Source organism: Hyla sarda, chromosome 3, assembly GCF_029499605.1.
Source record: "Hyla sarda isolate aHylSar1 chromosome 3, aHylSar1.hap1, whole genome shotgun sequence".
NCBI lineage: Eukaryota > Metazoa > Chordata > Amphibia > Anura > Hylidae > Hyla > Hyla sarda.
Window position 1 is genome coordinate 12,115,645 of NC_079191.1, and position 17,551 is coordinate 12,133,195.

The 17,551-nt window shown below is 42.6% G+C and overlaps 1 protein-coding gene across 3 annotated transcripts in view; it reads left to right on the forward strand.

Moving 5' to 3' along the window:
• The window catches only part of ESCO2 (establishment of sister chromatid cohesion N-acetyltransferase 2), a 33,893-nt gene that overhangs the window by 6,103 nt on the left and 10,239 nt on the right, over positions 1-17,551 (forward strand). For all 3 annotated transcript variants that reach the window (XM_056562995.1, XM_056562997.1, XM_056562996.1), the window contains exons 2-5: positions 7,414-8,395; positions 8,939-9,008; positions 9,610-9,658; positions 15,416-15,548. In XM_056562995.1, coding sequence (XP_056418970.1) covers positions 7,414-8,395; positions 8,939-9,008; positions 9,610-9,658; positions 15,416-15,548 — 1,234 coding nt within the window. The remainder of the gene's footprint in view (positions 1-7,413; positions 8,396-8,938; positions 9,009-9,609; positions 9,659-15,415; positions 15,549-17,551) is intronic.

Genomic DNA, 17,551 nt, shown 5'->3' on the forward strand with positions numbered 1-17,551 from the left:
TCATTATAGTAGGTAGTTATCATTATAGTAGGTAGTTATCATTATAGTAGGTAGTTATCATTATAGTAGGTAGTTATCATTATAGTAGGTAGTTATCATTATAGTAGGTAGTTATCAGTATAGTAGGTAGTTATCAGTATAGTAGGTAGTTATCATTATAGTAGGTAGGTATCATTATAGTAGGCAGTTATCATTATAGTAGTTAGTTATCATTATAGTAGGCAGTTATCATTATAGTAGGCAGTTATCATTATAGTAGGCAGGTATCATTATAGTAGGCAGGTATCATTATAGTAGGTAGTTATCATTATAGTAGGTAGTTATCATTATAGTAGGTAGTTATCATTATAGTAGGTAGTTATCATTATAGTAGGTAGTTATCATTATAGTAGGTAGTTATCATTATAGTAGGTAGTTATCATTATAGTAGGTAGTTATCATTATAGTAGGTAGTTATCATTATAGTAGGCAGTTATCATTATAGTAGGTAGGTATCATTATAGTAGGTAGTTATCATTATAGTAGGTAGGTATCATTATAGTAGGTAGGTATCATTATAGTAGGTAGGTATCATTATAGTAGGTAGTTATCATTATAGTAGGTAGTTATCATTATAGTAGGTAGTTATCATTATAGTAGGTAGTTATCATTATAGTAGGTAGTTATCATTATAGTAGGTAGTTATCATTATAGTAGGTAGTTATCATTATAGTAGGTAGGTATCATTATAGTAGGTAGGTATCATTATAGTAGGTAGGTATCATTATAGTAGGTAGGTATCAGTATAGTAGGTAGGTATCATTATAGTAGGTAGGTATCATTATAGTAGGTAGGTATCATTATAGTAGGTAGGTATCATTATAGTAGGTAGTTATCAGTATAGTAGGCAGTTATCAGTATAGTAGGTAGTTATCATTATAGTAGGTAGGTATCATTATAGTAGGTAGTTATCAGTATAGTAGGCAGTTATCATTATAGTAGGCAGGTATCATTATAGTAGGTAGGTATCATTATAGTAGGTAGGTATCATTATAGTAGGTAGGTATCATTATAGTAGGTAGGTATCATTATAGTAGGTAGGTGTCATTATAGTAGGTAGGTGTCATTATAGTAGGTAGGTGTCATTATAGTAGGTAGTTGTCATTATAGTAGGTAGGTGTCATTATAGTAGGTAGGTGTCATTATAGTAGGTAGGTGTCATTATAGTAGGGAGGTGTCATTATAGTAGGGAGGTGTCATTATAGTAGGGAGGTGTCATTATAGTAGGGAGGTGTCATTATAGTAGGTAGGTATCATTATAGTAGGTAGGTATCATTATAGTAGGTAGTTATCATTATAGTAGGTAGTTATCATTATAGTAGGTAGTTATCATTATAGTAGGTAGTTATCATTATAGTAGGTAGTTATCATTATAGTAGGTAGTTATCATTATAGTAGGTAGTTATCATTATAGTAGGTAGTTATCATTATAGTAGGTAGTTATCATTATAGTAGGTAGTTATCATTATAGTAGGTAGTTATCAGTATAGTAGGTAGTTATCAGTATAGTAGGTAGTTATCAGTATAGTAGGTAGTTATCAGTATAGTAGGTAGTTATCAGTATAGTAGGTAGGTATCAGTATAGTAGGTAGGTATCAGTATAGTAGGTAGGTATCAGTATAGTAGGTAGGTATCAGTATAGTAGGTAGGTATCAGTATAGTAGGTAGGTATCAGTATAGTAGGTAGGTATCAGTATAGTAGGTAGGTATCAGTATAGTAGGTAGGTATCAGTATAGTAGGTAGGTATCAGTATAGTAGGTAGTTATCAGTATAGTAGGTAGTTATCAGTATAGTAGGTAGTTATCAGTATAGTAGGTAGTTATCAGTATAGTAGGTAGTTATCAGTATAGTAGGTAGTTATCAGTATAGTAGGTAGTTATCAGTATAGTAGGTAGTTATCAGTATAGTAGGTAGTTATGGCTATTATAGTAGGTAGTTATCAGTATAGTAGGTAGTTATCAGTATAGTAGGTAGTTATGGCTATTATAGTAGGTAGTTATCAGTATAGTAGGTAGTTATCAGTATAGTAGGTAGTTATGGCTATTATAGTAGGTAGTTATCATTATAGTAGGTAGTTATCAGTATAGTAGGTAGTTATCATTATAGTAGGTAGTTATCATTATAGTAGGTAGTTATCATTATAGTAGGTAGTTATGGCTATTATAGTAGGTAGTTATGGCTATTATAGTAGGTAGTTATCAGTATAGTAGGTAGTTATCAGTATAGTAGGTAGTTATGGCTATTATAGTAGGTAGTTATCATTATAGTAGGTAGTTATCAGTATAGTAGGTAGTTATCATTATAGTAGGTAGTTATCAGTATAGTAGGTAGTTATCATTATAGTAGGTAGTTATGGCTATTATAGTAGGTAGTTATGGCTATTATAGTAGGTAGTTATCAGTATAGTAGGTAGTTATCAGTATAGTAGGTAGTTATCAGTATAGTAGGTAGTTATCAGTATAGTAGGTAGTTATGGCTATTATAGGGCGAGGAGGAAAAAATGAGAGCGGAAAAGCGAAAATTGGCGCGGACAAGTGGATCGTCACGAGGGACAAGTAGATTTTGCTCCATTTTAGTCCCCTGGACAAGTAGTTTTTTATAAAATTTCCACACCCCTGTTTCCATAATTAAAGGAGTAGTCCAGTGCTGAAGAACTTATCCTAAGGATAGGGGATAAGTTTCAGATTGCGGAGGGTCCGACCGCTGGGGCCCCCTTCGATCTCCTGTAAGCAGCGGCTGTCACGCCCCCTAAATACATTTCTATGGGAGAGGCGGGGATGGCCGAAGGCAGCGCTCCAGCTCTGCCATAGAGTTGTATTGAGGGGGCGTGTCAGTCAACATGCCACCTTCCCGCGGGCTGCCGGGGCCCCATACAGGAGATCGTGGGGGCCCCATCGGTCTGACCCCCCACGATCTGAAACTTATCCCCTATCCTTAGGATAGGGGATAAGTTTTTTTTTTTTTTTTAGCACTGGATATCTCCTTTAATATATATATTATACACAGTGGTCCCTCAAATTACTATATTAATCAGTTCCAGGACGACCATTGTATGTTGGGACCATTGTATGTTGGGACCAGAACTCTATGGAAACCTGGTAATTGGTTCTGAAGCCCCAAAATGTCATCCAAAAATAGGAAAAAGTGAGGATTAAAGAAAAATAAGTAGATAAATAATAAAGATAAAGCAAATCCTTATATATAAAAGTAATAAAGATCGTCTGGGAGCTGTAATCACTGTCTATGTAGAGGACAGGAGCTTCTTCAGGGTCCTGTACAGTACATGCAATGTCCTAAGGAGCAGCCAACCCTGGCACAGGTAAAGAGTACAGAACATGTAATACCTCCCTGTACTGTAGGGGGCGCTACCAGACACCAGTCAGTGCATACACTTCAGTAATACAGGTAAAGTGTACAGAACATGTAATACCTCCCTGTACTGTAGGGGGCGCTACCAGACACCAGTCAGTGCATACACTTCAGTAATACAGGTAAAGTGTACAGAACATGTAATACCTCCCTGTACTGTAGGGGGCGCTACCAGACACCAGTCAGTGCATACACTTCAGTAATACAGGTAAAGAGTACAGAACATGTAATACCTCCCTGTACTGTAGGGGGCGCTACCAGACACCAGTCAGTGCATACACTTCAGTAATACATGGGTTTTAACAGTAAATTGCCCGTTCTGATTGGTCGGTTCTTCCAGCTGTTGACACATTTCACAGATCTGGACTGTCTGTAACATTGTATGTTTAGTCTGGTTTCAACTTACAATGGTCCAGAAAAGATCATTGTATGTTGAAATTATTTTATGTTAAGGCCATTGTAATAATCATGTGCATGGGTCGGGTGAGGACATGACACTGCTCTCAGCAGCTGACATCTGCCTGTAATGAACATCGCAGATTGCTCCAATGTCCGCCATTGACCATACCCTGCAGCCCCCTGCTAATTCTTGTAGCGGGGGCTGCCGCTAATAGCTGAGATGAGGTGATCGCCGCGGGTGGCTATTAAAGGGGTTATCCAGGAAAAAACTTCTTTCTATATATCAACTGGCTCCAGAAAGTTAAACAGATTTGTATATTACTTCTATTAAAAAATCTTAATCCTTTCAGTACCTATGAGCTTCTGAAGTTGAGTTGTTCTTTTCTGTCTAAGTGCTCTCTGATGACACGTGTCTCAGGAACCGCCCAGTTTAGAAGCAAATCCCCATAGCAAACCTCTTCTACTCTGTGCAGTTCCCGAGACAAGCAGAGGTGTCAGCAGAGAGCACTGTTGTCAGACAGAAAAAAACTCAACTTCAGCAGCTGATAATTATTGGAAGGATTAAGATTTTTTAACCCCTTGACGAAGGACGTATATTTACGTACTCCGCCGGCTCCCGCGATATGCCACAGGGTCACGCAGTGACCCCGCGTCATATCGGGTCGGTCCCGGTGGCTATCAACGTCCGGGACCCGCGGCTAATACAGGACATCACCGATTGCGGTGATGCCCTGTATTAACCCTTCAGACGCGGCGATCAAAGCTGACCGCCTCGTCTGAAATGAAAGTGAAAGTATCCCGGCTGATCAGTCGGGCTATTCGGGACCGCCGTGGTGAAATCGCGGTGTCCCGAACAGCTGACCGGACACCGGGAGGGCCCTTACCTGCCTCCTCGGTGTCCGATCGGCGAATGATTGCTCCGTGCCTGAGATCCAGGAGATCAGTGTGTGCAGTGTTATAGGTCCCTATGGGATAACAATGATCAGTATAAGAGATCAGTGTGTGCAGTGTTATAGGCGCCTATGGGATAACAATGATCAATGTAAAAGATCAGTGTGTGCAGTGTTATAGGTCCCTATGGGATAACAATGATCAATGTAAAAGATCAGTGTGTGCAGTGTTATAGGTCCCTATGGGATAATAGTGATCAGTATAAGAGATCAGTGTGTGCAGTGTTATAGGTCCCTATGGGATAACAATGATCAATGTAAAAGATCAGTGTGTGCAGTGTTATAGGTCCCTATGGGATAACAATAATCAATGTAAAAGATCAGTGTGTGCAGTGTTATAGGTCCCTATGGGATAACAATGATCAATGTAAAAGATCAGTGTGTGCAGTGTTATAGGTTCCTATGGGAGCTATAACACTGCAAAAAATAAGTGTTAATCAAGATCATTTAACCCCTTCCCTAATAAAAGTTTGAATCACCCCCCTTTTCCCATAAAAAAATAAAATAAAACAGTGTAAAAATAAACATATGTGGTATCGCCGGGTGCGTAAATGTCCAAACTATAAAAATATATTGTTAATTAAACCGCACGGTCAACGGCGTACGCGCAAAAAATTCCAAAGTCCAAAAAGCCTATTTTTGGCCATTAAAAAATGAATAAAAAGTGATCAAAAAGTCCGATCAAAACAAAAATGGTACCGATAAAAACTTCAGATCACGGCGCAAAAAATGAGCCCTCATACTGCCCTGTATGTGGAAAAATAAAAAAGTTCTAGGGGTCAGAAGATGACAATTTTAAACGTATAAATTTTCCTGCATGTAGTCATGATTTTTTCCAGAAGTGCGACAAAATCAAACCTATATAAGTAGGGTATCATTTTAACCGTATGGACCTACAGAATAATGATAAGGTGTAATTTTTACCAAAATATGCACTGTGTAGAAACGGAAGCCCCCAAAAGTTACTAAATGGCGTTTTTTTTCTTCGATTTTGTCGCACAATGATTTTTCCGTTTCACCGTGAATTTTTGGGTAAAATGACTAATGTCACTGCAAAGTAGAATTGGTGATGCGAAACATAAGCCATAATATGGATTTTTAGGTGCTAAATTTAAAGGGTTCTGATTTTTAAAAGGTAAGGAGGAAAAAAACAAAAGTGCAAAAACTGAAAAACCCTGAGTCCTTAAAGGGGTTGTGCGCTGCCCTAACTTTCGGAGCTCCGCTCACAGCGTCCGGAAATTCATTACTCCGAACGCTGTGTGCGGGCTTCCGTGTTCCCAGCCGCCGGGTGTAACGTCACCCCCTCCCCTCTCGATATCTCGCCCGCCCCCTCGTAACGTCTCGCCCGCGACGGTTGTCACGCCCCCTTCCCATAGACTTTGGTAGCGGGGGCGGGCGAGACGTCACGAGGGGGTGGGCGAGACGTCATGCCCGGTGGCCGCGAACACGGGAGCCCGCACACAGCGTTCGGAGTAATGAACTTCCGGACGCTGTGAGCGGAGCTCCGAAAATTAGGGCAGCGCACAACCCCTTTAAGGGGTTAATAGAGCTAATTTACAAATCTGTTAAACTTTCTGGAGCCAGTTGATATAAAAAAAAATTTTTCCTGGAATACCCCTTTAACCCTTTAGATCACCGCTGTCAAAGCTGACAGCGGCATCTAAAGGGACATGTAAATGCTTCCTGGTTTACTAGGGGGGGAGGCATCCACTGTGGAGGTAGTCCGAGGCCTTTACCTCTGCATCATTGGTGTCTGTGGCTCTTCATTTGATTGAGCCTGGCTGAAGCAGGCTCAACCAAATGAGCACAGATCACACAGATCAATAGAGTTATATGGAACTCCATTGATCTATATGCAGAATCTAATGATTCCTCGTAAAAGTCCCCTAATAAAGTGTAAAAATGAAAAAAAAAGTTAATTAAAAGTAAGAAAAAATGCACATTAACCCCTTCCATATTAAGTTTTAATCACCCTCCTTTTTCTATTTTCCATGTAAAAAATATGAAAAAATTAACATATTTGGTATTGCTGCGTGCGTAATTGTCCCAACTATTAAATTATAATGTTTCTGATCCTGCACTGTGAACGGCGTAAACGCAAAAAAAGTGTCAAAGGCAAAAATAGCTGATTTTGGTCACAACACATCCCAAAAAAGTAATAAAATGTAACAAAAACTATATTAAAAAAATAGGGGGCAGGGCAATGCGGTTTTGGTTTTTGGCCAAGCACATCCAAAATGTTGTGGTTCCGGCCCAAAATTTCCCTTTCGGTGCATCCCTAACATATAATTTTTTATTTTATTTTTTAAACGGATTTTGCATTGCGCCAAATTATTGAATGCTCTGTCTGGTTCTGATCTGGAAAGGATCAGAATCCATAAAGATTTTCTAACCTCTATCGGTGTCCAGACAAGTGGAATTGGTAATTTTATATCCTGTTGTATTGATGGGATAGCAGTGACTTCATGATACTGGACTATTGGACTTTCTTTATTATCAATTTTATTCTAATAATCTAGAAAAACCATAATCGCAGTCACATGATATTCCTGACAGTCTGTTGTATTTATTGGGTCACGTTCTAGTGTATTCTGGATTATCAGATGCCATATGATTGGAATGTTACATATGAGGGTATATTCTCTTTCCCCATAGACGCTGGTCATCTTTTGGAACGCCAGTCAAGAAGATAATAGTGGATTGCAGCGTCGTTCTGACCCCGCTCCAGCCCCGGAACCCGAACAGCAATTGTGCCGTAAGACGCTCACCAACGCCGAGCTACACGAATATCAAGGACCCCAAGGATAAGGAGAACATGGCGGTGTCCCCTCAGAAGAGCAGCGTCGCCCGGAAGCTCATCGTCTCGCCGGTGCTGGCAGAGCGCAGCGACAAAGACGCTTACGTCTTCTCCCCGGTGAAGTCACCTGACACCTCCCCCAAGGTGCCGGCGAGGTCTTTCTATAAGGAGAGCAAATACGTGACGCCGGTGGACCGCAAGCGGATCAGCGAGAGTAGAGGACGGATCGGTCGGGACAAGTCGCCTCCGGGCGTAAAAACGAGCAGCAAGGAAGCTTCTAAATTCACCAGGGTGAAAAAAACGCTGACTGCAAAGAAAAGGAAGTCGACTGGAAACAGTGCGCCTGTGAAAAAAATGCAAGTGGCACGGGCGAGAAATAAGACTACCCCGTCACCGAAAAACCAAAGCGCTCCCCTTCCAAAGACAGAGCAGAGCGACGCGTCGCCTAAAGCTGCCCAAGAGCCGAACGTTCTGAGAACCGCCATCTTGGGGCTAAAGATGAAACCGAGGCCTAAGCTGACAATGGGCGCGGCCTTCTTCGCCACCAGCAAGAAGCCGCACTCTGTGCCTAAGAGGATCCCGACCCACGCCAAATTTCCTACGTCTTCCAAACCGTCCTTCAGACCCAGGAAAGAGAGCGTGGCGTCAACGGCGAATACTCAGGCCGCTGCCCATGGCGGCAAAGTAGCAGATGGCGGTGGGCAGAAAGAAGTCACTGGTTGTGCTCCACCTGTTGGGGGGAAGAATCAGAGTGGGGGGCGCCACAAGGGAAACAAGATGGAGATGAAGAGCCTGGAAGAGAATGGTGCCGGCCTACAACAAGAGGGCGCCACCACCATGGTAAGAGGACTTTATGAATGGGGGACAATGGGTTAAAGGGGTACTCCACTGGCCAGCGTTCGGAAGTAAATGTTCTGAACGCTGTTTTCTCGCTGCGGGGGTCGCCCATGCCCCTTGTGACGCCATAGCCACGCCCCCACAATGCAAGTAGATAGACTTACTTTGAGGGGGCGTGGTCGTGATGTCACGAGGGGCGTGGCCGACCCCTGCAGCGCGAAAACAGCGGTCAGAACGTTTACTTCGAAGTATCCCTTTAAGCCTGTGGTCTGCTTCCTGTGGGGGGAGGTTGGTGGATGATGGGAGTTGTAGTAGAACAGCCTGAGAATCTATCTAATAGGGGGGGCTTATTTTTTTTTTTTATATATATATTTTTTTATTTTTTTTATAGTTTTATTTTTTTACTTTTAATTGTAGAATTAATCTGAAATATATGTAGTAATTTTTATAGTACATTGAAAACATAATTATATATAATAAATATATATTTTCAAATTTTTCTTCTAATTTCTAATAATTCTAATATCTTCTAATCTTCCCCCACAGGAAGCAAACAATGAACCTCCGACCGTGTTTGACGCAGACGACTCGGTACTGAAGTCATCAGATAAGAAAGGTAATGGCGACCAGCGTGTCTGCAACCAATGGCGACACCGAAACTACACGCATTTAAAAAAAAAAAAAATAGCCAATTTGATCGCTCAACATACGACGGTAATTAGTTCCAAATGAACCATCGTTACTTGAATCCATCGTATGTTGAGGGATCCTGGCAAAAGTAATATAGAAAGTTATACTCGCGTGTCCCCGCCGCTCCGGACCCGTCACCGCTGCCCTGGATCGTCGCTCCCCATCGCCGTCATCACATCGCTACCCATGCCGCACCTATTGGGCGACGTGATGACGACGGAGAGCGACGGCTATGCCCGAAGAGGACGGTCCGGAACGTCGGGGACGGGTGAGTGACCACACGGGGCATATTAAACGGCTATCCGACGGTAGCTGAAGCGGTCTGCGCTGCCGGATAGCCGTGTATGCAATAACCCCGACATAAAAAAGCATCGTATGTTGAAATTATCGTAGGTCGAGGGATCACTGAATTATTTTTTTTATTTTTATTACTGTTTATTATTGTGTTACATTTTTTTTTTATTTTCTGTAAATTTTGATTTAATTTTAAATATTGTTTTTTTTTTTGTTTTTTGTTTTTGTTTTAGACTCCACAATTTACCCCATCTTCAGCACCCCCTCCGTGACTAAGAAAAGGTCGGTTGGGCATTTATGGATTTTGTCCTATTTTGTTTGTCTTTTGCGCTTTCTGTTGAGTCTAGAGCAGTGTTTCCCAACCAAAGTGCCTCCCAGGTGTTGCAAAACTACAACTCCCAGCATGCCTGGACAGCCGAAGGCTGTCCAGGCATGCTGGGAGTTGTAGTTTTGCAACACCTGGAGGCACCCTGGTTTGGAGTGAAATCCCAAAAAGGATAAAAACTAGAGATGAGCAAACGTACAGTAAATTCGATTCGTCACGAACTTCTCGGCTCGGCAGTTGATGACTTATCCTGCATAAATTAGTTCAGCTTTCAGGAGTTTTGGTGGGCTGGAAAAGATGGATACATTCCTAGGAAAGAGTCTCCTAGGACTGTATCCACCTTTTCCAGCCCACCGGAGCACCTGAAAGCTGAACTAATTTATGCAGGAAAAGTCATCAACTGCCGAGCCGAGAAGTTCGTGACGAATCGAATTTACTGTAAGTTCGCTCATCTCTAATAAAGACACCACGGAACAGAATGGACATTGCCAGTCCCTATAGCTGGCAATGCGTTTCGCTTGGTCTTCCGGCGAACGAACATGTTCGGTCTTTTGTTGGATAAACTTGTGTGAAAAATCCTTCAGGGTGTATGGGTGCGTTCACACTGCGGAATCTCCGTAATCAGCGAGCGGAGATTCCGTCTGGAGGCCGCCGCCAAAAAATACTTCGGCGCTAGGGCCGCAGGACACTGAGCCGTCACCATTGATAGCTATGCAGTGCTCGTGGAATCCGCGCAAAGAATGAACGCGGAACAATTTCAGTGGAGGAGTTGTCCATCGCTGAAATTCTGCAGTGTGAACAGGTCTCGCGGAAACCCATTCACACTAATGTTAAAGGGGTATTCCAGGCTAAAACTTTTTTTATATATATATATATCAACTGGCTCCGGAAAGTTAAACAGATTTGTAAATTACTTCTATTAAAAAATCTTAATCCTTCCAATAGTTATTAGCTTCTGAAGTTTTCTGTCTAACTGCTCAATGATGATGTCACATCCCGGGAGCTGTGCATGATGGGAGAATATCCCCATAGGAACTGCACAGCTCCCGGGACGTGAGTCATCAGAGAGCAATTAGACAGAAAACAACAACTCAACTTCAGAAGCTAATAACTATTGGAAGGATTAAGATTTTTTAATTGAAGTAATTTACAAATCTGTTTAACTTTTATATAAAAAAAAAGTTTTTGCCTGGAATACCCCTTTAAGTTCACACCGCAGAATTCTGTAGTGTGAACGTACCCTATGGGAGAATAATGAAACCTTGAGCAGTTGCCTGTAGCAACCATTCAAAATCCGTATTTCATCAGTTGCCCATAGCAACTAATAGGATCCCTTATTATAGTTATCAGTTGTCCATACGAACCAATCAAATTCTAGTTTTCATGTTTCAGGGGCCATTTTTTATTTTATTTTTTTACGATGCAGGGCATAAACGTACATCCTGGTGAGGTGGTACTTAACGCAGCAGGACATACATTTACGTCCTATACATGACCGCGAGCACCGGAGAGATACTCTGGTCATGCGCGGCAGGTCCCAGCTGCTGATACCAGCCAGGGACCCGCCGGTAATGGCCGACATGCGCAGGGGACTATTAAAGTGTAAAAGTAAAAAAAATTATTACAAACCCCCCCCCCCCAATAAAAATGTAAATTGTCTTATTTTCCCTATTTCACCCCCAAAAAGTGTAAATAAAAAAAAAAAAGTAAACATGTTTGGTATTGCCGCGTGCGTAAATATCTGAACTATTAAAATATAATGTTAATGATACCGTACAGTGAACGGCATGAACGTAAAAAAAATATATTTTTTTTTTATAAGGCCAAAATTATTGCTTTTTTTATAACGTTTCCCCAAAAAATTGGTAAATGTATTAAAAGTTTTATATATGCAAATATGGTGTCAATAAAAAGGAAAGGTCACGGCGCAAAAAATGAGCCCTCATACAGTCGCTTATACGGAAAAATGAAAAAGTTATAGGTCTTCAAAATAGAGGGATTTTTTTAAGCGCGGCAGTAATAGAAAAGTATATAACCACGGGTATCATTTTAATCGTATTGACCCAAAGAATAAAGAACACGCGTCATTTGTAAGGTAAATTGTACGGCGTGAAAACGAAACCTTTCAAAATTGCGGTTTTCTTTTAAATTTCTCCACACAAATAGTGTTTTTTTGGTTGCGCCATACATTTTATGGTAATGTGAGTGATGGCATTACAACGGACAACTGGTCGCGCAAAAAACAAGCCCTCATACTAGTCTGTGGATGAAAATATAAGAGTTATGATTTTTTTTTGGAAGGAGGGGAGGAAAAAAAACGAAAATGTCAAAATAAAAATGTCTAAGTCTTAAAGGGGTTAATGAACGCTTGAATCTGATCGGTTACTAGTGATAACTGGAATCTGGTTGCTATGGGCAACTGCTCCACTGTTATTCTGTACAAGGTCTCCTATATTTCGGTCCACCACAGAACTGCGATCTAGAGCGATCATCTGATAATCCGGAATATTGGCCTCACGTATCAGAATTTGGTTTTCGGAGAGTATTTTTGTTGAGATTTTTCGCTCGTATTCATAAATGCGCTATTCACAAGTTGGTAACGTTCTCGTGCGTCGGACATGCGCAACGTTTCTCCAAAACAACCAAATAGGTTTTCATTTATCCCCCCCCCCCCCCTATATATGACAAGTAGGGTAGCCACCCGACCGGTATTTTAGGTTTTTTTTTTTTTTTTAAATACCGGCTATGCAATGGCCAATCCCCGGGATGCATTTAACTATAAGGACGGGGTTCACACGGCAGAATTTCTGCAGTGGAATCCCATTGAAGTGCATTGGCTGTAAATTCATACAGAAATTCTGGTGTGTGAACCTGGTCTAATCGCATCTTAGGGAGCGTTCACACGGCCATTTGCCCCCTTTTATAAAAAAAAATAAATAAATAAAGGATTTAAAAAACGGATAGAAACTGCTGATCAAACGGGTATCTGTTTTGAACCGTTTTTTAATCTGTTTAACTTTTTTTTTTTTTTTATGAAAAATCAGCCACCTACAGACTCCTGCAGCCAGGACTACTACTACTCCCATCACGAAACAGACTTGTTTCCATGGTGGGAGTAGTAGTTCCTGGTTGTAGGAGTCTTCCGGCGACTGGGGAGGCTACATTAGTTCTTGTACTACTACCCCCATCATGGAACAGACTATGTTCCATGATGGGGGTAGTAGTACAGGGGCTGAGGGATTGATCGCACCGGGTCTCGCTTCTGAGACCCGATCAGAAGTTATTAAGCCGGGGAGCAGGCGGCATGGTCCGCAACCCTGAGATGTACACAATGTATTTTACTTTCATTTTTAAATTCCCCGCAGGGAGTTCTGAATGGCCGGTACTGAGGAGCCAATCAGGGCTCCCTGTGGGGATTTTTAAAATGGGCAATGTATATTAAAAGCACTGTAGGGGGCAAGATATATAGCGATATATATCTAGCCCCCCCAGCGCATTTATAAAGGTATAACCCGCGCCAGTGCAAAAATATATAGCCCCGCAGCGTGTCTGTGTGTGTGTATATGTATGTATGTATGTATGTGTGTGTGTGTGTGTGTGTATAAAATATATATATACCCCCCCCCCCCCCCCCCGCCAGCGCAATTATTAATATATACCCCCCGCCAGCGCATTTATGTGACCCCCGGCTGGCGCATATGTCATTAATGCAGCGCTCTCTGTGAAAGGCATTTTATGCGCAGAGCATCGCACCAGCCGCCGCCGGCGCGATGCTAGTATTATGTGGCCCCCACAGCACTTCTATATAATATGCCCCTGCAGCGCTATGTATGAATAGCAGCAGCCGGGCAATTACTACTCCCATTATGGAACAGACTTGTTTCCATGATGAGAGTAGTAGTAGTCCCACAACACTGTAGGAGTCGGCTGATGTCACCTCTTCTGAGCTCAGATGTAATTAAGGATATTTTAAACCCGGGTGCAAACGGAGGACATTAAAGGTTCATCCATTTGCCATAGACGTCAATGCTAAAATTATGATGTCCGTGTTTTCTTGCAGTATTTTTTTCTTTTGTGAAAAAAAAAATGGATGTGCCATTTTTTTTTCTTCCATGGAAAAAAAAAACGGAAAGGAGTGCAGACGGGTGCACAGGGATGTAAACGGATTGTAAAAAAAAAATCCCATTGACATGAATGTTTTTTTTTTTTTTTTTTTTTTTTTTTTTTTTTAAACCATTTTTTAATCCGTTTACAGTCTGCAAAAACGGAACTGAAACGGGGATAAAATAACTGGGACAGACGGCCGTGTGAACAAGCCCCTACAGACAGACCTATGGTTAAAGGCAGCACTCTGCTGATTGACAGTGCGAAGAGCCATTGGCTCTTCGCCCTGTCAGTCACTTTTGTAGCCACCTGCGATAAGCAGGCACCCACAAGTCCCAGAGCGTCCTTCCTCTGCACTTCAGTCTGTGCTCCGGCGCATGAGTGACATCATCATTAAAGGGGTACTCGGCTGGTCCGGCGCCGGGAGCTTGTGACGTCATAGCCCCACCCCCTCATGACATCACGTCTTGCCCCCCTCAATGCAAGTCTATGGGAGGGGGAGGGGCTATGACGTCACATGCTCCCGGCTCCAGCGTTCAGAACAGTTAGTTCCAAACGCTGAGCAGCTGAGTACCCCTTTAATACAGCTACTAAAAGGGGAACTGCTATTATTAAAGGGGTATTCCAGGCAAAACCTTTTTTTATATATCAACTGGCTCCGGAAAGTTAAACAGATTTGTAAATTACTTCTATTAAAAAATCTTAATCCTTCCAATAGTTATTAGCTTCTGAAGTTTTCTGTCTAACTGCTCAATGATGATGTCACATCCCGGGAGCTGTGCATGATGGGAGAATATCCCCATAGGAACTGCACAGCTCCCGGGACGTGAGTCATCAGAAAGCAGTTAGACAGAAAACAGCAACTCAACTTCAGAAGCTAATAACTATTGGAAGGATTAAGATTTTTTAATAAGTAATTTACAAATCTGTTTAACTTTCCGGAGCCAGTTGATATATGAAAAAAAGTTTTGGCCTGGAATACCCCTTTAAGTAAAGGGGCATTCTTTGACACAGCCTATGGCTCTGCAGCTGACCCAAAATTACAACTCCCAGCATGACGCACCATAACATCTACTACTATTTAGTCTAACATGCTGGGAGTTGTAGTTTTTTTGGTTTGGGGAAGCTGCAGAGCCATAGGCTGTATCAGGGCATGCTGGGAGTTGTAGTTAATAACTAACACCAACTCCCAAATGTAATAAAGAGTGATCAAACAGTCCCATCAAAACAAAAGTGATACCGTTAAAAACGACAGATCTTGCCGCAAAAAAATTACCATTGTACATCCCTGTATACAGTAAAATATCACCTGCATATGTATAACTCTTACATCACTTTCTGTGATGTCACGCATGTATAATTATGCAAATTAGCATGGCCGGTTTTTTTTTGGGGGGGGGGGGGTTAGAAGCGATCACAGGGGGGGGGGGGGGGGAATAAAAATACACCAGAAATGTAATAAATGACTGAAAAGTTTTAATGCCCAGCCCAAGTTTCTGACAGGTGGCCGAAACTGACAACTTTCTTAAAAAACTAGAAAAATTTGGCGCACAACGTTAATAAATAGTGAGGTGCGTTTACCAAGCCTTTCCTTATCTATTTCTCCTCAGACCTGTAGATTTCCGGACGGATTTGGCGTCCCCGGTCTGCTCCAGTACTCCGCTGAATGTGCCGTCTGCCTTACACAAAGCGCCAAAACTGAGCAAGAAAAAGGAGAGTCTGGCTGAAGATCAGCTGATCATTGTAAGTTAACGGGTACTGAGGTCTTGACCCCTTATCGACAATGGACGTAAATGTACATCATGGTGCCGTGGTACTTAACGCACCATGATGTACATTTACACTCCGCCATGACCGCGAGCACCGGACCAATGTTCGTGTCATGTGCGGCAGGTCCCGGATGCTATTAGCAGCCAGGGACCCGCCAGTAACGGCGGATGTCCGCCATTAACCCCTCAGATGCCGTGATCAATACAGATCACGGCATCTGCGGCAGTGCGGTACTTTAAATGGATGATCGGATCGCCTGCAGCTCTGCCACGGGGATCCGATCATCCATAATAACGGACAGAGGTCCCCTCACCTGCCTACGTCCGTCTCCAGGGTCTTCTGCTCTGGTCTGACATCGAGCAGACCAGAGCAGAAGATGACCGATAACACTGATCAGTGCTATGCCCTATGCATAGCACTGAACAGTATTAGCTAGGGATGTCCTGATACCATTTTTTTAAGACCGAGTACAAGTACCGATACTTTAATTCTAGTATTCGCCGATACCAAGTACGAGTACTTTTATTTTAAAGGGAATCTGACCCCAGGGTGACGCGGTTTCTGGCGCTGTTTACCGTATGATATTTGGGTCCTTGTTGTACAATGGAGGCGGCTGCTGTAGTATGAGCCAAGATTTCTCTCTTCTCCATTGGACAGAACAGGGAATTTGCATTGGCAGTGAGACTGATGACCACATGGTGAGCGGCGGTAGAGACCGGGTCACCTGACCTACCTACCTATAAATTCAAGTTAGTGCAGGTGACTCCGCTGTAAGATTGTCTTTAATAGTAGGTAGTATTGCCTTGTAGACATTAGTAGCAGCAGGGGCCCCCCCTTTAGACAGCAGAAGGGGCCCCCTCTTTTAGACAGCAGATCTCGAGACCAGAGCAGAAGACACCGGGGGACGGCCGGAGCCAGGTGAGGGGACCTCCGGCCGCCGTGCTGGATGATCAGATCGCCGCGGCAGCGCTGCGGGCGATCCAATCATCCATTCAAAGTACCGCACTGCCGCAGATGCCATGATCTGTATTGATGACGGCATCTGAGGGGTTAATGGCGGCCATCCCCACGATCACGGATGTCCGCCATTACCGGCGGGTCCCTGGCTGCTGATAGCAGACGGGACCTGCTGCGCATGATGCGTGCACCTGCCCGGTGCTCGCGGTCATGGCGGCGCGTAAATGTACGTCATGGTGATGTGATACTTAATGCACCATGACGTACATTTACACGCCGCCATGACCGCGAGCACCATGGACATTTACGTCCATTGTTGTTAAGGGGTTAAAGGGGTATTCCATGAAAATGGTCCATGAGTCTCTCAATGCCCCCATTTATACTTCAGATGCCGTTTATAGTATTGGTCACATGATCGGAAGGGTTAAAGGGGGTACTCCACTGGAAAAAAAATTATTTAACTCCACTGGCTCCAGAAAGTTAAACCGATTTGTTAATTACTTTCTATTAAGAATTATTAATCCTACCAGTACTTATCAGCTGCTGAAGTTGAGTTGTTCTTTTCTGTCTGACAACAGTTCTCTCCGCTGACACCTCTGTCTGTCTCAGGAACTGTCCAGAGTAGCAGCAAATCCCCATAAAAAATCTCTCCTGCTCTGGACAGTTCCTGAGACAGAGGTGTCAGCAGAGAGCACTGTGGTCAGACAGAAAATAACTACAGTATTCAACTTCAACAGCTGATAAGTAGTGGAAGGATTAGGATTTTTTAATAGAAGTAATTTACAAATTTGTTAAACTTTTTTTTTAATATGAAAAAGTGTTTTTCATGGAATACCCCTTTTAAATCCTGAAATCCTCTGTGCTGCTGTGGACCCTTCTACTTCCACTGTGTGATTGTCTGTGACCTTCCATCAGCCTACCCCTCTCCTGACCTCCTCTGTGCTGCTGTGGACCCTTCTCCTTCCACTGTGTAATTGTCTGTGACCTTCCATCAGCCTACCCCTCTCCTGACCTCCTCT